Source organism: Haemorhous mexicanus, chromosome 2, assembly GCF_027477595.1.
Source record: "Haemorhous mexicanus isolate bHaeMex1 chromosome 2, bHaeMex1.pri, whole genome shotgun sequence".
NCBI lineage: Eukaryota > Metazoa > Chordata > Aves > Passeriformes > Fringillidae > Haemorhous > Haemorhous mexicanus.
The window spans coordinates 29,415,067-29,440,460 of NC_082342.1; the positions used below are offsets into that span (position 1 = coordinate 29,415,067).

Here is a 25,394-nt window from a genome sequence, read left to right on the forward strand (position 1 = left end):
CAAATGAGATGGAGTTTATACTAGCAGAACCTTTTTAACTGGAATCGTTTGTGTCAGTTCCATGGAAAAATGCTACACTGGCCAAATAAAAATCAATTAGCTGTAATAGCTGACTTTATTTTGGGTACGTGGTATAAATTATGTTGTGATAAGGACTCTGACTGGATAGGTATGCCTATAATAGGGATTTTACCTTCTGAACATACAGCATGGTAAGGATTTTCCCTTTTCCATAACACTTTCATTTAGTATTGGCAGGGGGATCTTTTTAATTCAACTTACACAGCAAAATATCCATGGTACCCAAGGAAAAGTATGAATTGGGGATGGAGAAGCTTCACCTAAATAAGTAATATGTGTGTTCTGAGCTGTGGTGAGCTACTGTGTTTCCAGTAGCTCTCCACAGAGTAGGCAGCTTAGACTAAATTTAAGAAAGCTTAGTAGATTACCACTTCAGAGCCACTCTAGCCAGTCTCTCCTGCTTATATTCTCTAGTGTACTGGTGGAGCAGAGAAAGTCCATCCACTACAACCCCATGTCTTTTAAAGATACTTTGAAGAACCAAGGATTTGAATCTGAATTCACATAATGTCTTTTATAAAGTTTTAATACGGTGGTTTGACCTGTGTTTTCTTACTTTTTCTATACCAGCATTCCACAGAAGTGTATGGTTTGTGCTCTTTATGTTGAGACTGATCTAGTGGCTTCAGTCTAACTAACAACTTCCTTTTTGCTTCTAGTCTGGAGACAAAGACAGCTCTACAGAGAGTGGAAGTGAAGATGAGGAGTTCTATGATGCTGATGAAGAGACTCACATGATCAAGTAATGAAAAGAAGAAGCATTGGCCTATTTTATGCCTCTTCTTGCCCAGTCAGTCCAGCTGTGTGACAAGTACTGGGGACCTTGCTTGCCAGGCAGTGTAATTGGGAAGTGCCTGTGTTTTTCCTTACTTGGAGAGGGATTTGAGGACTGTTCAGACTGATGACATCACTGATGCTCTCCATACGAGGCAACCATTCCAATTCTTGTGGTTCAGAATACAGTGCATGGACTGCATTTGAAGCCAGGTGAGACGGCAGGAGTAAGATGATGTATTTCAGAAGCCCAGGGAGTAACCTAGGCTTAGACAGATTTGGACAGATCATCAGGGCACATGTTAGTATTTTATTTTTAAGGTGGTGGATTTTATTTCAGTACAAATTGGTAAATTTGGAAACAACCACTGTATTTTCCATAATGGTGAAAGGGGTCAGAGAATGTGCTGTGTGCTACTCCAGTGGGAAAAAATTGCTGAAATTGTATGTTAAAACGGCTTTTGCATATTTAGTAGAGGAGAGGCAGCTGTGAACAAAAGGTTTCTCTGTGTGCACACCTGTGCAGAGTTACAGGTGCAGGTGGTTAGTCATAAGCTGGGCTTTAACTTCGTGATAATGGAAGGTTGGGAGGAAGGACTACACAAAAGAGCAGCCACAAAGTACTGTGAACATAAGGAAAGTTACTGACTTTTTTCCTTCTTTTCATACACAAAGCTTTTTCTTGATCTTGTGCATATGTTTGCCACATGTTCCCCACATCTCACCATGGCTGTTTGTAGCTTTGCCTACTTTTACCTTGTCCTCACTTTGCCATAACTATTGAAGCTCAGCAGCTTCTCTGTGGAGTGAAATAATTCTGTGATGGATATTGTTTCCTGGGTGTGACAAAGGTGAGGTATTTATCACATACCGTGTGTGTGGTGTGATAGAATGTATAGCTCACTTTTGTGGACCTGTCTGGGTCTTTTTTTCTGGAAAAGGCTTAACTCTGAAGTGCTAAGAGGAACTGTGGGGTGCTGTTATACTTTGGGTGCTATTATCAGGAAGCTGCTAATGTTTATTTTTAAATCTTGTGTGTAACTAAGGTTTTCATTTAAAAAGATGGAAAATCTCTTTGGACCTTTTTGGTTACTTGATGTTTTTTAACCAATGCTTGCTTAAGCATTTGGTTACTTGACCTTGTTAAGGAAAACAGCTTCACTTTGCTTTTTCACTGAACTTTCTGTAAGTGCTTCATTAGAGGGATATGGAATCCTGAACTATGAAACATGAACATGTGGAATGTTCCAACTACAAAAATGAGGCCTTACAAAGATTCAGTTTTCTTTATGACATTGTCATCTTCATCCTCTAATCTGTGGCTTTCTCTTTGTTAAGATTGGTTTCCATAAAACATTAATCTTCCTACTTTAAGTTACTAGCAAAGTGGCACACAATGGCAGTAAATATGTTTTCAGGCTCACAAGTTATTTTTGCAGATCTTAGAATTAAAAAAGGTGGGTCTAAAAATATCAAAAAGCTGTCTGCTGAATATTTCCCGATTAAAATGGGAAGTTCCTTTACTCTGCAAAGAAGTGAAAGTAACCAGCATCTGAAGTTTGCAGCTAGCTGCTTGAACTTTGTTCACTGGGAACTGTAATGCTGAGCAAAGTGAGCAAAGTGCAACTGCCCTGGTTGGTGCAGAGAGCAGCCCAGAGTCTGCAGTTTGACACATGCAGCATTCCAGTTGGGTCTGAACTTGATCCAGGTGTTGACTGTGAGCAAAGTTGGGAACTTGAGTCCCTCTGAACAGTCTGTTAATATTGTTGTGATTCTTGCCTGTATTACTCTTCACTGGAAGAATTCTCACTCATGGTCTTCACTTCCCCCTCCCCAGACTGTTGAGTAGTTGTTGTAGATGTGGCACTTTTTAACCCAGGTGGGTCATCTTTGTGCCTTATTTGGCCCTTTTGTGTATAAGAAAATTTCACCAAATAAGGTACTCAGAAATAGTTGGAAAAGTTGGAGCTATTAAAATAGTTTTAAATTTTTTGCTCACACTTTAATTTATGGACAGCTGGGAAAATGACTTTTTATTTCTGATGGCAAACAGCAGTAAGCCTGGCAGTAATAACACGTTGTCAAGAACTAACAGTTGTTTTTAGGTGTTTGTTGCCTCTGTCCCTCTTTGGGTGTTGAGTGGAGTAAGTCAGGAACTGTCATTATCTGCTCCTGGCAACCCTGCGTAATGCCACAAGACCCTCAATAGAATTTTCATTAACAGTAAGATGCTGTAATGGTTGAGGTGGAGAAGACTACTCTTTTCAGGACCTGAACTATATTTTGTGAGTCTTCAAATAAAAATTAAATTTACCTCTCCACTCATGCACTTTGTCATTGGGATACGTATGTAAAATTGCAGAAACAAGAGTGAAGACAAAATTAACAATTTTTTTACATAGGAATTGCTGCTCTTTTTTTAACCTTAAATCTGTCTCATGTTTTCGCCTTTGGAATTTTGAAGGGACTATTTAAAAAGGAATTTTGAATCTTCCATTGTTACTTTCCCATATTAGTTAATTCAGAAAGTTTACAGGAGAGAATCCCTGCAGGAGGAGCTCAGCAATGTAGCATCAGACTTTGCATTCCAGCTTTGTGTTCTGACATTCAAATCCACTAGGTGCATTAAGTTTCTTTTCTGAGGCTTTTCATTTTTAGTATGAGCTGGCCCTCTGGTACAGAAACCTGTAGGATCACTTTTCTTCTTACCCATGATATGTAATGCTTTACAATATTGAGATAGTTGTGTCTCAGTATCTGGGTTGTGAGTTTGCCATGAGAGGCTACTGGAAAGTAGAACATTGGGAACATCAATCTACTACATGTTGTCGTGCTAGGAGTCTGAGACCAAGGTTCTTGCTATAGTTTAGTGCAGTTGATAATCCTCTGCCATGTTTCTTGCTGTAGTAGCCAGTACTGTTAACCATTTTCATGTTGTGCAGGCACTAAGATAACACTTTTCCCAATATGGAATTTCTTCTCTGGATTCCTTTGGCTGTGATTTTTTTTTTCCTTTTTCTTTTCCTTTTTTTCACTTGGTTGGATTATGCTAGAGAGAAGAGAGCTTTTCCCATGGTGCTGATTAGTCAGGTCTCAGCAGAATCCCAAACACACCTCACCTACCTGGGGAGCTCCCAGGTGAAAAGTGAATACACCTAAGAGTGAAGGAGAGTGTCAGGTCATGTGAGGCAGCATGGAGGAGAATGTGCTGGAAGAAGTGAAAAAAAAATGGAGGATTCAACTGAAACACTTTAGGGCAAGGGTAAGTGAAAGCAAGAAATAGCAGCTGTTGGGTAGAAATACCCTTTAATACAATACAATTTTAAATTTCTCCTGAAAACAAAGCTAGTGCTCTCTAATTAGAAATTGGGAGAGTTCAGAGACTCCTGACATACCGGAAACACAGAAGCTCTGTGTTAAAGGAGAGCCAGAGGTGACTCTGTTCAGGTTAGGATGCTGAGTGAAGAACCTCTCCAGAGACACTTGACTAATACGGAGCAGGTTACAGCTTGTTTCCACCACAGTTACAGTCAAGGCTTTAAGGATGGAAGCCACATGTTCATTAGCTCAAAGTGTGCAATCAATGCCAGCTTTTCCAAACTGTGTGGATGTTCTGAGGTTAGTAGGATATAATTTACAGAGCCATGGGAAATGCAGTTGAGCAATACATTTTGCAGTGTATTTCACCTAAGCATATGAAAGCAGTTTGCCAGAGAATGTTTTTTTTGTACTCAGGAAAAGGGGAAAGTGAGGAATTTTTCCTGGAGTGTGTTAAAGGGAACATTAGAACTGAAACTCTTTTTCTTGAGTCTTCTGAATGCAGATAATAATCACTGAATGCAGACTGGGTGAGCAGTATTTTGTTTTAGCTGAAGGTTGTGTGCTATTTATCCCTTTTCCCACCCCGTGGGCGCTTCTCTGGTCATGCTCTTTGACACAGATGAATCTGTGACTGAAAACTGTGAGCCTTGCAGTAAAGATGTCAGAAAAGCCCAAGAGCAGTGCTGTCATTTGATGGTGGAAGTTAGTCTGGCCTGACACAATGCTTGTATCAGAAATGTCTATATTCTGCTGTTTACCAAACAGGAGACTTAGGCTATAGCTGTATTTTGAGTCTCATTTGTTGTATCTTACTGCAAGAAACGTGGTAGAAAGACACCTACATAAGAAAACCTCTCTGGCAGATCTAAATGTGGAATTGGAGGGTGAACAAATTTATACATAATTTTTCCATGCTGTGTATTTTAATGTATTTTAATTTTGTCTAGTCTGTTGTAGCCTTCAGATTTTCCAGGTGCTACTGTTATTTAAGGCTAGTAGAGCTGGGTAAAACTTTTACCCAGGTAGTCTGAATTTACTGAACTTTTATCATCCTCATTTTGGTACTATTCTCTGTTTCTGTCATTCTGAAAAATGCTCCTATATTGCTTAACAGGGAACAGATTTTTTTGTTCTAATTTGAAGTGCCTGTTTTGTGAAAGTAGTCTTTAATTTCCTCCATCAGTGTGTAAAGTAGCATCATAGATTTGGATTATATGAGTGCCAAAGACAGTTTTTGCTGGAAAGCAATAGTCCAAAACTAGTTCTAGCTGCCTTTATTTAGACTTTATCCATGCAGAACTGGTCCACAGAACTGGTATTTACAAGCATCCCTGAAACAATCGGGACAGAGAGTTACCTTTGTTTGCTTGTCTTTTATTGCTTAGTTCACTTAAGTAGCTTTTGTTTCTGAGAAAACAAAGAAATTAAATGAAGGATTAGTGTTCTTTTTGTAGAACATTTGGAGTTTATACCATGTAGCCATTACAGAGAAATCTGCAGAACCTGTTTTCATTCTGAGTTGCAAGTGTCAAAGTTTACTCTCTAAGACTGATAAAACCTGGTTAAAAACTGCACACTGGAATTTTTTCGTTCATTCATCAGTCTTACAGATTAGCACTGCTAGTAAACAGTTTGCCTGGAGCTTCATGGGATCTAGCAGGTTTTTATGAAATGCACACTCTGTTTGAGGCACTGCTAAATAATAATGTATGGATTTTAAATCCCTACTACAACTAATACTCACTGCAAGTCAGCCTTGTCTTAGCTGCATGTTTGTCAGCAAAAAAGCAGGTGGATAAAAATTTCTGCAGTAAGGGCTGATTAGGCCCAGAAGAAAGATTATCTCTTTCAAGCCATTCTCTGCTATGTGTACAGAATAAAGGGGGACCATGGGGTCTATACAGTAAGATTGTAGGATGGAATATGTTTAAATACTTGCCTGCCCTCATTCACTAAAGGTTTCTAGAGGAAATCTGTCTTTATCATGCATGTTTCTGCTACCCACCAACACACTGAGGTGCTCATTTTGTACCTACTTTGACAGGAGCCAGGCAAAAGTATGGTGATAAGACAACCTTTGCCAGTATTGAAAGTTGTATTTACTTAAAAATATCCCGGGAAAGGTATCTGGTACATCTGTTTTCAGACAAAATGTTTTTAAATTATGGAAGCCTGACTGGGAGACAGGCATTTCTGATGTTAATCTGTAGGAAAAAGCAGTTTTGCAGATACTGATGAAAACTGCTACAGAGAAAACAACTTCTAGGTGATTTGTGGTGAGAGTTGTGTATGCTTTGATTTCAAATATGCCTCTAAAATACTGGTTTCTAGTATTTTATCCCTTTTGCTCCTCAAAATCCAACCCAAATTTTAATTTATTCCTGTTAAAATTTGAGTAATGTGGAAATGGGAAGTATGTTCTTCATATGGACACTTTTATTGCACTACCTTTGCTTCCTGAACCAAATAGTATTTTGATTTTTTAGGCTACCTCTTTTATGTTGAGCTTTGTATTGTGTCACTTTTGTATTTAATTGATTTTGGGGAAACAACAAAATATTTCCTCTTTTTATTTGTGTGGGAATTCACAACTTAGTCCTCAAGTCATCCTTCCCTTTTAAAGGTTTTGTCAAAAGCTTTTTAAATTTAGTTAAAAGACTTAAAACTTCCAAGGAGCTTCATAATTACACTGTTAGAACATGACTTTTCTGTATATATTGTTAGCCTTTAAAAGGGAGAGAAAGCCCTTAATTTTATACTAATGTCAGCTGAAGGCATGACTTTTCAGGGACAGAAAGTTTTGAGTCGGGGGATTTTAATCAATTTAATTTAATGCCAATTAGAGGTTTTTTTTGTTACTGCTTTGGTTTTGGAATTAAAAATAACGAAAACACTTAAGGGAAATACTCCTGCTTTTCTCCAGACACTGGTCTTTCTTCTCTCTATCCATACCACCCTCCAACTCCTTGGCTGCTTGTCATGCTCAGTCTCTTCAGCAAGGCACCAGGCAGAGCAGGAGACTGGGATCAGTCTGTTGTGCTTCTGTTTATTCACCTCTCTTTGTTTCGTGTTCCGCTGCTCTCTTGTGGGTTCCATCACCAGCCACAGTCCATCTAGAGTTGTAGCTCCTTTTGAGTCTTCTCTAAGCCTCTGCTCAGGCTGATTTTCCTTTGGTGTTTCTCCTGCTCAGCTGTCTCTCTGTTTGTCTTGTGCTGGTGTGGGCTTATCCTTTTTCCTCGTCCTGTTGTAGCACTGTAATGTCTTTTTCTTGGCATTTACAGCCCTGTCTTAAACATGCTTTTGTCCAAGTGCCATCAGCTCCTCTGGCAGTGTCGGAGTGCGGTTGGGTCAGTGCTCACTGGGCCCAAGGCAGTTGCCACTACCTGAAACACAGGACATGATCCATCTGAATACAGGGAAGCACCTTTTTAATGTCAGGGAGATGGGACACCGGCACAGGTTGCCTGGAGAGGTTGTGGAGTCGCCATGTGTGTAGATACTCAGGAGTCATCAGGATGTGGTCCTAGGCAGTCTGCTTTAGTTGGCTCTGCTTGAGCTAGGAGGTTGGGCCTGGTGACCTCCAGAGGAGGTGATGAAAGGCATCACCGGAGGTGCCGCTTCCAGAAGAGGTGCCTTCCGTCCTCAGCCGTTCTGTGTTTCCTGTGCTGGCTGCTGCTGAGCTGTCTGGGACCAGCAGAGGCAGTCGCTGGCATCTTCCCTCGCAGGACACCCTGCACCCGCTCGCTGCCCAAGCCCTGACAGCCGTGCTCGTACCCCGCTCCGCAGGGTTTTCTTGCACGTCAAGTCCTTGGCCTGGGCTGACAGGTGGCTGGTACTGTCTTGCCTTTCTGTGTTGCTGTTGTCTTAGGTCAAGTAACTGAAACTCCTAGGGACATGAACAGACATTTATTGCCAAGCTCTGTCTGTGTGCATTTACATCCTTCCTGATTTCAGAAGACAGAACTTAGATCTCTTCTTGACCAGAGGGTTAAATTACTTTTTTTGCTGCTCCACCTTTCATCATAATGAAAACAAATCTTTGTGTATTCTCTGTATGCTGTAGACTTTTGCACTGTTTTCTCATTCCTATTTAATTTGAACTAACATTCAAAAGTTCTTGCCAGTTGAGAGCTGAGTAACAGGAAATTGGTAACGGGGGCAGGGGGAGCAGATCCAGTTCAAAAATGAAGTTGTATATAGTTGATATGTGTACTGTTAAATACTTAATTTGGATTGATGGAATACTGAGTGTTATGAGCATTCCCATGTTAAAATGAGGACTGATATATTTCAGAAGTACTTTGTCTTCTTTAACTGTATTAGTGTGCTGTTGTAAACTCAGAGCTGTACTGCTGGAAAGTCTGTTTGTAGAATACTTCATCTGAGAAGTCGCAACTGAAGACAGCATAAGCTTTTCCACAGTAGACCTTTTATGGTGATATATTCATATGTTCTGTGAACAGCTGTTGGATCCATCTTTTTAAGATGTTCTTTGCCATAGTGAGGGGCCATAACAAGTGTTGAAATATTCAGAATAATTGCACTTATCTGTTCTGTTTTCTTAATGTATTTCCTATGCATACTGCCTTACCTGTATGTATTGTACTTCACTGGAGGTACGAAAAGTCAGTGTCAGGTTCTTAATTTACAATGTGTTAATGAGTTTTTAAAATAATTCTGTAATACTAAATATTTTCCAGTGATCTCTGTCTACTAAGAGAGGGTGATGATGGATAAGCCCAGGTGAATTTAGTCAAAAAGTTAATATTGGTTGTCTTTACTTTCTCTTTTAATTTCTGAATTATTTCAATAATTTTAAATACATATTTTCTTACAAGAAATTTGTAGAGGCTAACCTATGTTAGTAAGACAACTTTTAGGTGATTTGTAACAGCTCTGATACTGCCTCTGACTTGTACAGTTCATCCAATGTCTTTGTAACTTATTTTGTGCCTTTTCTTCCCCTGACACAAAATGTCTCAATAAAAACAAGTTCTTTTGCAACACCACAAACCTATTTTATTGCATTGATTTTTTTTTACTTGCCTGACCCTTTTGTTTTGTTTTCTGGAGGGACATGAAGCTCTCAGAATAGAATAGATATTTCTAATGGACTCTGCAGAAGAAAATTGACAAGGTGGAAAGCAGGTCATTTTGGAAAGGCAGTGCTACAAAGCGCCTGGGAAACTGGGACTGTCAGTACTAATCAATATATTCCACCATATCTATCACAAATCATTTCTAACAAAAACTGGCACCAGTGGAATGTGAGAATCAATTTACTACTGGCTTCAGTTGTGCTGATTGATGTTGAAAGACTGGAAACACTTTGGGGGGTTTAGCATAGCAAAATGTCTGTGGTGGTGTTACTAACATGTACTGGGGGAGTTCCCATGAGCTCTAGTTGTCTCTTAAACACCCCTTCTTAAAGGGGATGCAAATGCACAAGGCCATAGTCCCTGTCCTCAGTGCTCCTGCCAAAACATCTCCTCAGGGAATGGCAAAATTTGAACATTTGTCTTCATTACCTGGCAATGAGGTGATAAATAGCTTGACTGCATTTCCTGTCCCCTGTCCAGTAGCAAAGAAAATATTGTCAGAACCTGGAAAAAGTGGCTGTAGGGGAATAGGGATCAGTGCTCTGTTCTAAACTGCCATTTGATTGTTTTCTCTGCCAGCCTTTGCTTTGTTAGAGAACAGTTCATGGAGTCCCTGGTAGCAGAAACTGAATAGCTCTGTGCTCCTGTGAATGCTCTTCTTCCCTCCTGCCCCAAACTGTCCCTCTCCCACCAGATGACTGGTAGCAGTATTCACCTCATTTTCCATTTGAAGCACATCTGCTTGTTTCCTTCCTTCCATGAAAACCCAAGGACCAGAGATGGCTTGCTCCTTCATGCACTAGCCTGGCCAAGCAACTTGCTCTGGTTTTATTCCTCTACTGTTTCTCCTCCCCCACTCCTGTTTTCAGTGCCCTTAATCTGCATTTAACTAGTTCTAGCCCTGAATGTCTGTCCCGTGGCCTGTCACTGCCTGGAGGAGATACAGCACAAACGATTGACCCTCTCCCTTTGGCAGTTTGGCTTTGACTGCACAAACAGCCAATAAAGGGGAAAGGGCTGGGCAGCTGATGATGGGAATTAGCTTGGCTCTGTATAGTTTTATTGGTCTGAGATAAAGGAGGAAGTGTTTGCTTGAGAATTAAATTGCTTGCTTGCTTGCTTTCTCCTGCTACCTGATCTTCAGATGACAAATTTTCAGAAGTTATAGACTAAAAGAATAGCATATGTATTAGCCAGACATAGCTTGGACTGGAGGCTGTTAGCTCATCTTCCAGTGACTGAAGCTGGAGTGTGTAGCTATGCAGGTCTGATCTGTCTAGAAATTCTCTGAAAATACCTGACTGGAGCCTCTGTAGAGATTCTGACAATACTTGTTCTCACTAGTTTGCTGATTATCTTGGTCTGCTTTGTGGTACATACATCATACTTGTAATAAAAAGCAAATTATTTCTCACTTCTGCTGGTGCTCTCATTGTACAGTTATTGTTCCCACATGGCAGTTGTTACCCTCTGGGCCCATGGATTGTAGAGTCCAGTGATTCTCCTCCCCTGTGTTCTTCCCACACAAAGCATGTAGTTGTCTGGGCCTTCCCCTGTGCTTTTCTTGAGACACTTCTACAGGTATATTGGCAAAATCTTCCTTTAATCCTGACTGCTTCTTCAGCTTCTCCTTTCTATCCTCTCCACAGTGCTACATTAGCCTCAGGACACAACACAGTGTCCAAGTTGACATATCCTAAGCATCACCTGGGAAGTTTGGTATCTTTGACCTTGTGTATAAGGTTGCAAGCTGAGGAGTTTGATCAGACAGCTTTTATAGTAGATCGGCAATACTGCTAACCAAGATCATACAAAAACACATCTGCTTTTCATGTGGTTCAGACAGAATGTGGTTGTCAGCTGTCTTCACTCTGCTGGGAGGCTTTTGTGGGTTTTTGTTTGTTTTGGGTGGGAGAGGATGGGGTTTTTTTTGCTTTGTTGTTGTTGGGGTTGTTTTTTTTTTGTTTTGTTTAATTTGTTTGGTTTAGCTTTTTTTTTAATCTCACTTTCCTCCCACACAAGTATTTCTTCCAGCACTCTAAAATAGCTCCCAGGGACCAGGCTTTTTTGGGCCTGGAGACCCTTCTCAGTTTCCTTGCTCAAGCTGACCTGTTTGTTCTGCAGTAATTGTATTTTGATCAAGAGAAGGCAATAGATCTTACGGGTGTGTAGCTGTTGTTGGTCTGTGATATATGAGACCTAGTTTCTAGCTCTGGCTCCAGTGAACTCCTGTACATTTTTTATTAGTCAGTGACTGGATGAAGCACATTAACAGGGATGCCAGTCTGAGTCTTCTCTCTCTCAAGTGAGTTTGTGTTGGAGTGACTGTTCTCACTTAGCACTGATAATTTACTCAATTTACTTCAAACTGCTGTGGACTCAAGCAATAAGTTCTGAATCGGGTCAATTTGGACACAACAGCAAAGTGTAAAAATAATACAAGTTAACATTGTGCTCCGAGAGCAGTTATGAAAAAAAAAATACCAGCTCCTGGAAATGCAGTGATCCAGTCTCATTCAGCCCCTCTTGTTGAAAGAGCATCATTGCAAGTATGCTTCTTGGTTTGGCTCTTTTAAATCTTGGACTTGGTCTTTCTGTCCCAAGTTACTGTGCCCCTAAATTTAAAATCCTTTTTTTGACACCTGAAAATAACCAGCAAACCTATGCTGACATCAAAAGTGTGGCAGCTTTTTCTCACCTGAAAAGACTTCAAGTGCTAAAAGTTTTCCCAGTTGCACTGTGCTCTGCCAAACATGTTTTTTCCAGATGCTGTTTTTCTAACCATGTGTTTAAATCAATGGTATCAAGTATTTCCTTTTTGGCATGCAGGCTATTTACGTAGGCATATAAATAAAAGTGCTGGAAGGCTCTCATTTTTGTGGATGTTGGCTGCAGGTAGGTTTTCAAGATGGTGGGACATCCTGATTGAAACAGTAGAACAGTAGTTGTAGTGTAGTGATAGATAAAAATAAAGAAAAAATATCCGTAGAAATGGTCTAGTGGAATATTTTATGTTTAAATTATGATGCACTGAACTTACACTATTTCAGTGAACTTTCAGAGGACAGTACATGGATTCAGAACTCAAAATGCCAGTTTTCCTGTCCCACATCTCAGTAAACTCTCCTGGAAGCCTCAGAGCTGATGCAGCCACCACTCCCAGCTTCCTGCCTCTCCTGCCATCTTTTGAGCTGACTGTTTTAAACTTGGAAATTTCCAGACCCTGGGCACATCACCACACTTGGTCCCAGTGATGTTGGCAATACTAGTAGCACTGCTGTGTGATTTATATTTGTTGCCCAGTGGCTTGATGCTTAACAGCAGCTGCAAAATGGACTGGATTTTGATGAATTTCCTAGTTGAGGCTGGTCGGTGGTGGGTAGCAGCATTATAATCTCAGCATTTTTCAGAATTTCCTGCATCCTCAGCTGGTGATCCTGGAGTGATCATTTTCTTTGGAAATACTATACTGCAGCCTGAAAACATTCAGGTTGTAAATAATTTGGGGATTAAAATCTCTTCCCAGATTAAGAGAACTCATTTCTAGCAGAAACTGCCTGCCTTTTTTTGGTGTGTCTGGTATGACCACGAATGGAAAAAAGGTACCAGGTTTTATAAATGACTGGACCTGATCCAATCCTGTGCTTAGTTTGGAAAGGATATAAACCTTTAACTTGCATAATATGAAGTGCAGGCCCAAGGCTAATGTGAGAACGTGTGGCAGTGAGAACAAGCAGCATAAGCATTTGGAGCATTTTTGAGCCTGCCAAGTATTGATTGGTAATGGGAGGGAATGAGTGGAGAAGCATTTCAATTTGGCACCCATATGTGATTCTGGTGCTGTCACAGTGAATTAGCAGGACTTTCTTTTCCCGCTAGTCCATCCCAGGCTTTTGTCATTGAAGTATCCCCTTTGCTCATATCAACTTGTTAAAAGACAAAGTGGAAAAAAACCCAAATAAATTCCCAGAACTTTTGCCCCCAAAAAGCCTGATTATGTTATGCTGCCGTCCTCTGAATGGAGGCTGAACAGTTCTAACGACTGTCACAGCATAAATGGTATAGGGGATTCAAGCTACAATTACTCATTTTGCACAGTCACTTAATCCACTAATGGGGAGAAATGGGACAACAGTTTAAGAAGGCAAGAGAACTGTCAGAGATTATTAAATCTGTTGGGATCATTTGGTTTAGTAGTGTGTCTTGACCCAAGTACATGCTTCAGCTAATGCAACAGACTTAATGCCTCTGGTAATTAGAGCAAGAAGAGATGGGTCATCATTAGCAACTAGAAATTCAGGGTTGTATTTCATCTGGAAGGCAGCATCTTCAACAGGGCTTATTTGTTGCCACTGCAGATCATCTGTGAGTCACAAGTGGTACATTGGTCTGACTCATTTGTGTGATTTAGCAGAGGCTTTTTAATACATGCTCACTGTTCCGTATGAATAGTTTTTCTAAATAGTGCCCTACAGAAAAAGGCACAACATTGGACAACCCTGTGCAGTTAATACTGCTGCTCTTATTTACAAGATGTTGGTGATTTCTTTATTGTTGTGCAGTTCACAGTTCATATTACTTTTGATTGTAAGTTTGAAATGTCTTTGTCATATCTGTGAAACTGAAGAGTGAAGAAAGGAAAGCCAAGCAAGCATGGAAAGCCTCAGTAATTGGCATCTTCAGAACGTACAAGAGCCAATCTAATACCATTCAAGGCATATATTCACAGAATACTTTCACAAGGGTTTCACAGATCCAAAATCATATTCAGTCCTACACATTGCCAACAGCATGAATGAAAATTATATACCACAGATTCAGTGTTTTTGCAGATACTAGGAAATTTCTAAGTCCTCTTAAAAGAGTACTGCTAAGTAAATGAAGATGCAGGTAGAAAGGAAATTAGCCACCATCTAAACTCCATTACAAGGTACTATGAAATGGGAATTGAAATAATATAAATGGGGTGATGTAATATAGCTGAGTCATTCCATGTGATCTTATACAGATCAGCAGGCGGGGAACTGTGACTTGAGAAAACCAAAGTATTGAATTGTGGCTTGAAAATATTTGAGAGAAGCTGTATAAATCAATGGATGGTCATCAAGCAGAATTTGGGTGTCTGTGATTGGCTAATTAGATATGTGATGCTGAAAATCTCCTCAGAGACACCACCAAAGAGGGAAGGAAGGTTGCAGTGCTTCAGCAAGAACTGTCTGGAGAAACTGTCTCTCAAAAATACGCCCAGACCCTGGCGGGGGTTTAAGACACTTCTAATAATCACTAGAAAAGAAAGGGATTCAGAGGTGTCAAAAAGATAGCCATTCTCAGTGTGGATGGGAATCCCCTTAGAAACAAGTATACTTGGGAGTTTAATTTGCCAAACTAATCAAGTTCAGAAGCTCTCAAGAGTGCTCATGTCCATGATATCTGATGGATTGTGAGCTAACTAGAACTGAAGAGACCATTTGAGGTTTTGTCTTCACATGGTTGCCTGGCTTCAGCTGAGTGCTTTTTATCTCCATGAAGCTGTTGTGAGCTTTTCACAAAAGAATGGATCATCTTGTCCCACCTCCCTGCTTAAGCAGGGTCATCCCAGAGCACATGACACAGGATTGCATACAGACAGTATATTTCCAGTGAGGAAGACTCCACAACCTCTCTGGGCAAACTGTTCCAGTGCTTAATCAGCCCCACATTCAAGAAGTTCTTTCTCATATTCAGGTGGAACTTCCTGTGCATCAGTTTCTGCCCCTTGTCTCTTGTCCTGATGCTTGAAACCACTGAGAAGAGCCTGGCTTCATTCTCTTGATGCTCTCCTTCTTTCCTGCTGTGCTTCTTGAAGAACGAGGAAAAAGAAATAGCCATTTTTCACTCCCTCTTGCAGGTGTGCCTGGGGAATTAAGTTGTTCAAGCCTCAGAGGAAATGTTTTCTCAGGAGATTGTGTGCCTTTGGAGCTTGGATCCATCTCAGATTTTCTCTACCTTAGTCTTAGCTTTATACAAGCACTGTCATGGTAGAAAGTTCCTGAGAAGGACACATCTGATGGAGGTTTCTCTGCAGTACCAGTACATCAGCTCAGTAGACCTCACTGGAGAAGCCTGGATTCTTCCCACTCTGTATCTACATCCTCTTTTATCTATGCAGATGTTCTGATTTCTGCTCTGTCCTTTCTCTTTACTCTTTCCTTCTGATGGTTTTTCCCACAATAACATTCCCTCTTCACACATGGCCATCTGCCTCTACTTTTCTGCTGCATTCTGTGCTATCTGGTCCTCATGTGACAAACACAAGTTCTTGTGAGGTCAAGACTGGCTGCTGCCTCCCATACCACTCTAACCTGTATTTTGCTGATGGTGTAAAGGCCTTTATCAGTTGTAGTATTTACTGTCAGCCAAATAGTAGCATAATATGTACTACTTATAGGATGGAAATAATGGATGCATTATAATAATAATGATTATGAACATAAGGCATGTTGTTATATAAAAGAAAAATTACCAAAACCACTTAGTCTCTCTGCCAGCACCATGTTTCTGGACAGATGTCATGAGGAGAGACCTTACAGGTGCAAGAAAGAGAGACCCTTGAATCTCTCCTTCCTTCATAATACATATCCAAGGTTCTGAGTATTAATGTGTGGTGGTGTCAAGAGTGTTAAGGAAGTTGTCTGCTGTATGTGCAGCTGACTATATGAGGGGGCACAAGGGACTTAATGTTTTGGGGGCTTGCTTATAATGGAATCTGACCATTTAAAAGGCTAATTCTCCTCTCTTGTACACTCTACTTGGATACAATCCCATCCAACCTGCCCCTACAAATTCTGTTCCAACCTGTTTTTTCACTTACCTTCTTTCAGACCCTGCCTTTTATCTGGTTTCCCTAGCAGAGCTCACATAAACTGCTGGCCCCTCAGAGGAAAGACAGCCAGTAAGCCAGAAGTGAGCAATAATGTGCTATGAGTCACTAAACATTGGGGAACCAAGAGAATCTTTTTCAGTGCCCAACTCTAGTGGAAGCTGGTTTGGGAAGTAAATGCCTACATGTCTTTATGAAGGAGTCCTTGAGTCCCTCAGCAAAAAGACAGTGGCAGCTGTCTGGCATAGAAAGATTTGCTTTGTAGGTGTTGGAGAAGCAGATGTCCTGCAGGTATTTCTGCTTCAATTAATTACTTAAATTAATGTACTTAGTATTGTCCTTAATGAAGGATATCATGAAGGATAACTAGCAACAACAGTGCCTCTCCTGAGGTAGCACCCAGTACCCACCCAGGTGCTGCCTTTTGCCAGCTGCTGCAGAGGCAGTAAATTGGTCAAGGGATGTCAAAATTCATTTTCCAGGGGGAAATAGTGATCTTACCCAAAAGTGAAGTGTGCCTTCCTTAATAAAGAATGCTTAGCAGCATGGGATCTCATCTCTATACTCTGTCACTCCCTTCCATGTGCTGATGTACCCTTCTTTCTAAAAGCCACCAAGCTTCACTGGATCAATGAGGCCTGATCAATTGTTTTTGCCTCTGAATCATCCATATGGGGTTGTTAGCTGAGCTGCTGGCAGAAAACAAGAGGCAGCTTTCTGTCTGTTTACTGTAAAGAAAGCAAAGCAAGCTACAGGAGGGGACAGGCTGCACAATATTTACTGTCAATACAGCCAGAGAGAGAGAGGAGATATAAGGAGAGGGGAGGAGAGGGGAGCAGGGGTTGCAGATTGCAACCCCTGTGAGTGATCTGAGTGTAAAAATATCCATGCATTTTCAGATGGAAAGAGAGTTGATTAGTCAATAAGGAATAACTGAGAGCATTTAAGAAAGAGTGTAGTGAAGGTCTAGCAAAGCAGGGACGTACTAGTGGCATGCAGAGTAATAATGCTGTGCATGAATGTATTGAAGCTGCACTGCAATCTGAAAAGCACTTCCAGATCTGCCCCAAGACAGAGCAGTTGCTGGGATATTTTTGTGTATGCCTGCATGCAAGATCCACCATTTAAAAGTAACAGGATAAATAATAGCAATTGAACTTAGAGAATAATACTTGGAGATAGTTTTCGGAATGAGCTGGATGTCACCACTGTAGCTCAGACCAGGAAAAGAAAATTACTAAAAATAGGCATGCTTCCTTGCTTGTCTCTTCTCTTACTCATCCACAGCACAGAGATATTAGGTGACTTGAGCTTCACAGGGCAAGAAGGCTCTGAGCAGCTCTCTCTGAGTGTTCCTCTACTTCCAGAGGCAGGTGAACAAGTGAAGAGTGAATTCACACTTTAAAGAGCAGCGAAGACCATCTTGCCATGAAACCATTCACAGATGAAGATGTAGAAATCTACATCCAGAGCAAGGTAAGACTTTATCTGACCAGATTTTCTGTCTCCCACACTAGGTGTTGATTCTGAAGGGTGCCAAATTTGACAGTTAGTTGCTCGCCTGCTGTCTTCATTTCTGAGACAAGATTGGGTGAAGTTTCATGAGAACTGTATTTCTAATGAGATTTCTAGGTTTCTGTTGCAGAATCTTATCTGCTGGTAGCCTAATTTTTCAAGGTCCTTGTCCTCTTCTTCTAGGTATCCTGAATTTTTGTTCCTGATCTGGAATTCCAGATGTGAGACTAGCAGTAATTGCCAGCATTTAAATCTAAGGAAATGTCCTTGCCTCTCTCCCTGTCTGGTGGTCTTGGCTTGACCGAAACAAGACCAACACCAGGCGTTGCCTCTAAGAAAGATTCATGTAGGAACTGCAGAGACAGACCAATATTGTTAGAATTCAGTCATCAGTCTGTCACCTCAGCTTAGGATACTTCTCTATATACCATGATTAAAATAACGTCTCATTAGCACATGCAGACTGGAATCTCATTTTCTATTTTATAAGATATTCCAGCACTCAATTTTTTTCCCCCATTATGAAATGAAATAAAACAGAATAAAATCTTCTGTGGAACAATGCTGTTTAATAAAAGCTCTAAGTGAGCCATAACATTTTTTAAAGCTGACATGTTTCATGGCAGTACTTAGCTAGATGCTGTTTTATAGTCTGCTTTCCCCAACAAAATGCAAGATACCAAAGTGACAAATAATTTCAAAATCAGAAAGTGTAAGGCTTTATTTTCTGTAAAGGATCACATATTCTGGTGCAATGAAGGGGCTGGTAAGAAAGGTTTGTTTTCTCTATGGAAATGTTTTGGTGGCAAGTATGAAAGTTCTCTCAGAAATATACCTTCTTCAGGCATGCCGTGTTGAGCACAGGAAATTCATTCCATGAGAATTTGTTCAGTGAGCTATAACAGTGAATGCTTCTCTGAAGATTTAAAAAGCAGAGCTACAAAGGAGGGAACAGAGGGAAGCCATGCACAGGAAAATGCTCATATGACAGCCATAAGTACAAGGAACAGAAGCAGACTGTAGTTAAGTGAGGCTCATAGTTGCCAATATTTTAGGTTATACTGGAAGTCTGTTTTCTAGCAGCCCTCCAGCTCTGATGGATTCTTAGTTTCTGCCTGCTCCTGAGTCTCTTGTCCAACTTCAAGCAGTTCAGCTTGTCAAATGCTGCCTGTTTTTGGAAACAGGTCCACCACCTGGTGCCATGAATCTCTGTAATACCAGAGATTTCATCCTTAAGCCACTCATCAAAGGAAAAATTCGAATGTGTATGGAGTGGATGTGGCTGGGTAAATAAGAGAAAACCCAAATGTGCTTAACAGTCCATAATAAATCCCAATCCTGCTTCTTTTCCCCGTAATAAAACCTTAATTGACCTTGTTATTCAGGTTTTGTGCATTTGTTTTAGCACAATTCCCTGGGTTAAGACCTGGTAAGGGGAATGCCAGTAAGTCACAGAAGTGACTGTCCAGCAAAGACCTTACAATGTCTTTTCTCCCAATGCGTCTGTGCTGGTACTAGAAGTATCTGAGATAAATGCTTTGGCTCTTCAGACTCACAATCTGTTTTCTGATTTTCTGCCCTCCTTTCTGTAGGAAGGTTATATTTTCCAACAGGATGATTAGGGAGCTAATTTAATTAGCTAATTATAGTGAGCAGGCTCTGTCAGTCACATGTCCATTGTTCTTTTATCCCTGCTCCAGTGACGGGGAGTACACATTGAGAGAGGTGTTTAGTGGTACTCCCTCAACTGTTCTTTTGAGTGTATACTCTTGTAAAGAATTCATGACAACTGCTGTAGCCTAGCTAGTAGGTGATGAAGGCAGAATTAAATGAGGCCAGGCTGGGTTGAATGGATTGTCCCTGGATACTGGAGGTGGCAAAAAATGTTTCCAGCAGGTGCCCCTTAGAGAGAGCAGAGCATGAGCAATCCATACAGAGGGCACTCTGTGTATACTTTTTATACTCTTCAGTTTTAAAAAAGTCTTATTTTTTGTCTTAAAGCTCTTAGATATGGACAACTTTCTTTGCCACTCACCATTCACATGCTGGAGAAACCATTAGGTATCTTGTCAAGCTTATTGGACTGTTCTAAGGAGTTGTTCTGTATGAACAAAAATAAGGTGGAGAAAATAGATACAGTATAGATACAGATGGAGAAGTGCCATAAATGAAAGCTGAGATGAGGAGGTGAAAATGAATATGGGCTAAAATCTTTCAGTGTTTTTTTGTTTTGTTTTTTTTTTTTTTGTAAAGTACATGTAAGTAGCTAAAACTGCTCATAGAGAAAAGGATGAATTGGAATGAGGGGGAGGGTGAATTACTAGGGAAATTAAAGGGCATTATATAAACAAAGGACTACATGGTGTTAAGATAGCAAAGAAGCAGGATGTCAAGGGTGGATGAGAGCCCAGTCAAGGGAATACTGTTGTCTGACATATTTCCCACTTCCAAAAGCTATTCAGCTTAGTAAAAATACTGTTAATTTGTTATCTGAGGGAGGAAGGTATTCAAACTCTGCTCATCTTCAAGTTCAGTATTAGTCAATTGCTGTTCAAGGTTAATGGATGTGAGGCAAGCACTAGTCTGCTTTAGTCCATTGAATGGTCCCTTGTTGTGAAGAAGTGAATCTCTTTGTCCCCTTCCGGGCCCTGGGGACACATTTCAACACACTTGAGTGTTTGTGGCTGTCAGTTCAACATTTGACATAAAGGTATCCAAAAGGACTTCTGAAGAAGTACTTGTCAATTATATTTTTTAAAAGAGAAAAGAGAGTTGTTTAGGTGCCAAAGAAGATGCTGAGTGAACAGGACACAGGAATTTTAGAAAGCAATAAGCTGGTTTGGGTTGGAGGGCCCCTTTAAAGATCATATAGTGTAATTTCCCTGTTGTGGACTGTGACACCTTCCACTGGACCAGGGCTCAAAGCCCTGTCCAGCCTGGCCTTGAACACTTCCAGGGGTGGGGCATCCACAGCTTCTCTGGGCAGCCGGTGCCAGGGCCTCACCACCCTCACAGTACAGAATTTTTAACTTAGGCTTTTGCTTCATTTTGGTATTTGGTAATAACAAAAGACTGTAGGAATTATCTATGACTGGCAATTATGCTTTATCATTCACTTTAGTCAGGTGATGAACTCTGTTTCTCTTTTTTTTTTACTTGCCTGCAAACAATAAGATTTAGTAGAATATGGTAAGGAAAAAAAAGAATCAAGAAGAAAGCAAAAGCTGCAAACAAATGACATGAAGCATAGGATCCAAAAAAGAACAGTAAACAGTCTTAATATTTCACTCTGCATAAGTAATTCTGGTTGCATAAGTAATGACAAATATGTTCATGAACTTCATTAACAGTAGCTGAATCTCCTCACTTTGGTAAATGTGTAAGGATATTTGAAAAATATTAAATGCCCTTTGCCAGCATGGTTCCTTCATGTTCCTCTTGTCGAATCTCCTTGTTTGGATTGTGACAGTCCCCCTGTGCTCCCTTTATTTTTAGTCATAGGTGAAGGTTCAGGTTAATCTTATATTTTTATGAGTTTTCCACCCCTCACCTCAGTTCTCCCAAGACTCAGACATTTCACTGAAATAATTTTCAGTGAAATGTCTGAGTCTTCTTGAATTGAAGAGCCACCCTTTAAGCCACACAAACACCTAGTTCCCAATGGGACCAGCTTTGGAAAGATGCTTTCACACTGTCTAGGAGTAGAGTCTCATCTGTACTTCAGCCATAAAGACAGTGTGGATACTTTCAGTGTATAAGGTAGGCACCTAAATGATGCCACATATATCTACCATCTGACTAATGGACAGATCTGTAACTCTTGATGTCCTGTCAGCTCTTGGAATGGAACATATCATGACTTTGAGAATGGCTACCATATGCAGGGGAGTAACTGGTATTCTGCATCACATGGACAAAGAATTGGGACTATAGCTGTAGCTGATCACAATTTCATCTGTGTAATGAACTCCTTTCCTTCCATCCAATGGTGTTGGCATGGAAATATCAATTAATGCTCAATAGTCTTGAATATTGACCCTTTGGTGTTCACATCTCTGTCTCATGGTAAGTTGGTTCCAGTACACAGGGAAACAGTTTTTATTCTCAGCGCAGCACAAGCACAAATGTTTCAGGATGCTTTAAGCTGATTTGTCTGCTTCCCACTGGAGACAAAGACTGCAGTTACCTGTGACATGAAGTGTCTTTCCTGGAACTGACAGGTGGAAAGGCGGCATTACCTAGTTTCCAAAGCAGTGGAGGAGGTGCAGAAAATCATCCAGCAGCTGACCGCAGAAATCAGCTACAAGGCTGTGCGATTCCAGGCTATCTCCAACTCTGGCATTCACAATGAGAACATTAAGGTATGAACAAGAGCTCTAATGCACTCTCTGGCAGCCTGTAGGCAACCAGAAAGTGATTTCTCCATTATGTAAGTGTTTGTACGGGCAGGTACCTCACCCAAAACACCACAGATGATGTGCTGACACTTCACTGTGGAGTTCTAGTGACTGGGTCATTGGCACTCACTCATGGACATCTCACAGCCAGAGGAACATTGAAGAGAGATGGGTAAATCAAGCAAAGCCTCTTACAGCTGCTGTGTTTACAAACAGCATCTGTTGCCAGAGCTGTCAATCCACAAACAGAAGCCAAAGCTCTTTGGGAGATAGAAAGAAAAACTTGTGCAGCAGTAACACAAGAAAAAAGGTTCATGCCTTCCTGAGCTATGACCTATATTTTTCACAAGTGGAAAAGCTGTCAACTCACTAAAAAAGATGAAAGAAGAATTAAAGTCCTTCTTCTGGTATGAACATTAGAGAGCTTCTTCTGAAAAACATGTTTTTTCCTTGTCATGGATCAGAATTTCTTTTTTATTGGGAAAAAATGCTTATTAGTGGGAGAATTTAAATGCCTCCCTGTTTTACACCTTCAGACATGAAAATAATAATGCCCTGTCCCAGCTGTGACAGAAGAAGGCTGCTTATTTCTTGTGACTCCATTACACAGAAGTAACTAGTAAAGACACAAGAAACAATCACAACAATGGCAACTTCAGATGAAAACAATTTTTTTCATCTGAACTCGTTGAAATACTAATGTCAACCATTATACTGAACCACAGCCATTTACAGATCAAAACACAGCAAATACATAAAAGCAGGAGGCAACTTTTGCAGTTCTCTGGGACTGAAAGGGAAGAAGTCTTTGTATGAAGCTGCTGGAAGGGTATGGAGGTGGAGGCAAAATATAATCACCCAGTCTGAAATGCAGCTATTGCCCTGGGACAAAGACATTGAGACATAACTTTTCTGGGATTTTGTGTATCCCAGAGCATGTGGTCTTGTCAGTAAGTATGGCCCCAGTGACGTAAAACAGTGCCACATCCTGGTCCATGCGTTCCTGAGTGCCAGACTCTGCCAGTCACCTCTTGTGCTGGAACAAACCTGCTTGGCTAATGAGGTCTGACAGGACCAGGCTCAGGGCAAAATTGTTGTTCTGGAAAGCAAAGCAGAACAAAACCACCAAGGCAATCTATTATGAGCAGTAACTTGGTATTATAGTATGCAGATCTGAACAAATTTTGCTTGAAAGAAATCCTCAAAATCTGTTTCCTTAAAAGTGGCAGATTTGTTATTCATGCTCAACTGAGCCCAGTGTTACAAATCTGTGGAAGTAACACTCAGAGGACCTGACTAACTGTCCTGTATGTATGGGGCAGCAAAGAACAAGTTTATGAGAAATTATTTTGGTTTGGGTTGCCTACCTCCAAATAGTTGGAAACTCTAATACCGTTGCTGACATACTTCAACATAGAGGAGATTTGTGTCCAGGGAAAGTCAATATATTCATTATTCCGTGTTTAATTTTGCAACATCTTTTTTTCTGTCAGCTAAATCTACAGGATTTTTCAGAACTTTCAGCTTCTGGCTAAAAGGAATCAATTTAACATGGTGAGACATCTAGATTTGTTGAGAAGCCTCAAGCTCCCTTCTAAATATGAAGGATTGAATGAATAATGTTTAAAAAAAAGTCTTCAGGTATTCAAGGTTTTCCCGTGACCCATGTAACAAAAAGTCATGCTTTAATGAAAAACCTGAATTAAAATTCAGAAGAACAAAACAGATTATGTAATTTTTAAAAGTTCTAAGTGTTTGTTTTTGTTGTGGCCCACTATTTTTGGAGCTGTCAACTGTGCAGGGCTGATGCAAGAGCTGTGGAGGCTTCAGTAAAGTTATAATGAAGAGGTCCAGACTAAGTAGTAGTGCACTGCCCTGTGGCATTGCTAAGTGTTTAATCAAGGTGGGGGCAATGGGAGGATTTTCCTTTGGCAAACTCCAAGCATCCAGGGAAGCTTGCAGCTTTGCACTGTGAATGAATGACCTAGCACATGCTTTCTCTCTGTTCTGTGTACTTGTCTTCCTTTCTGCTTCTCTCAGGATCAGCCAGCTTTACTGGCCAAGTGGTCAGCTATGCTTCGGAGGAAGCGCCCATTCCACCCATCCATCCAGGTACAAAGCCTTCCTGGTGCCTGACAATCCTTGTGCTTGCTTCCTCCTCACACACCCTCTTCTCCAGACAACTTCACCCAACAAACTGATCCTTCCATGACTGTTTTGTTCTCTGCACAAAAGTCTTTTTTTTTTTTCCTCAAAGCATAATTATATTATTTCTAACCTTCTGTTTCTGTCTCCCTGGAACAGCCTGGCCAGGTTCACAAGAATGAGGTCGTATTTAATTTGCCCAGCATACTCTAGACAGGATTTTAATACAGCAGAACTGGCCACAAGTTACACGCCTCAGAATTGGAGACTCTTGCTTGAGCCTGTGACTTTCTGGGGCCCATGGCCTGCACATGGTGTATGAGACCATCGTGTGACAGAGCATAGGTGTGGGACTGGGATTTGTTTAGGTCAAGAAGACATCAACTGCCCACCTTTACAGTGCTAATCCCAGCCTTGTGCATTCTGTTGTTTCCTGGTAAGCCCCGGGTGGAGGACCCTCGTGACTTGCATTTGTAGGCACTCACATAACCTGTGCAGCTCTTCCTTTGCAATCTATTGGGTGCCAGTGCATACAGGACAGCATTTTGGATGGGGAGGAATGGTTGTTTACCTGCAAATGGGGCTGAGGCAGTCAGAGGAGCAGTAATTGCATGACAGCCATTGTATTTTTTCCTTATGGAGCCTGCTGCTGACAGGAGTTCTCCTGAGCTGCCCACAGGATTTCTCAGCCCCACCAGACCTGATGTGTGCAGGTCAGCTTGATCTTCAGTGTCATCCTTTCAGCATCCTCCTGCCTCTATGGTTTATATTTGACAAAAGAGCAGCATCCTGGTGTTTTCCTTGCTATTTCTGTACTTCTGGCTGGCCATCTTTTATTTTCCAAATCTCTTGCCAGGGAGCAGAGAAGACCAGCTGCTCTCTGTGAGAGAGAGAGAGAGGCAGGAGGTGAGCATAGCAAGGCAGCCCTGCCCTATGGTCCCTAAGTGAGACAGATACAAGGAGGGCAGCTGGGCCAGCCAAGAGTCTGGATCATCAGGAAAGTCTGCTGGTAAGTCAGGTCTGAGGTCAAGCCACTCCCCCACTCAGTGGAGCCCAGGGCTAACCCACAATGGAGGTCCCAGACCCATGGGAAGAAGGTGTGGATAGAGGTCCCAGAAAGGTTGCTTAGGGACAATTAAGCTTGTTAGTGCCCTCAGGGGCCTGGTACCTCCATGGTAATACTATAAATCAGCTGAGCTGAGG

The 25,394-nt window shown here is 41.1% G+C and overlaps 2 protein-coding genes across 5 annotated transcripts in view; both read left to right on the forward strand.

The window, feature by feature from the left end:
- The window catches only part of SLC22A15 (solute carrier family 22 member 15), a 40,468-nt gene extending 31,279 nt beyond the window's left edge, over positions 1–9,189 (forward strand). For both annotated transcript variants that reach the window (XM_059838061.1, XM_059838062.1), the window contains one exon: positions 741–9,189. In XM_059838061.1, the coding sequence (XP_059694044.1) occupies positions 741–827 (87 nt within the window). In that variant the 3' untranslated portion in view covers positions 828–9,189. The remainder of the gene's footprint in view (positions 1–740) is intronic.
- The window catches only part of MAB21L3 (mab-21 like 3), a 39,870-nt gene continuing 15,404 nt past the window's right edge, over positions 929–25,394 (forward strand). Inside the window, exons 1-4 of one of the 3 annotated variants that reach the window (XM_059838063.1) lie at positions 929–1,068; positions 17,502–17,610; positions 21,870–22,010; positions 24,087–24,158. In XM_059838063.1, coding sequence (XP_059694046.1) covers positions 17,563–17,610; positions 21,870–22,010; positions 24,087–24,158 — 261 coding nt within the window. In that variant the 5' untranslated portion in view covers positions 929–1,068; positions 17,502–17,562. The remainder of the gene's footprint in view (positions 1,069–17,501; positions 17,611–21,869; positions 22,011–24,086; positions 24,159–25,394) is intronic. The other 2 variants (XM_059838064.1, XM_059838065.1) reach the window with 2 other exon arrangements.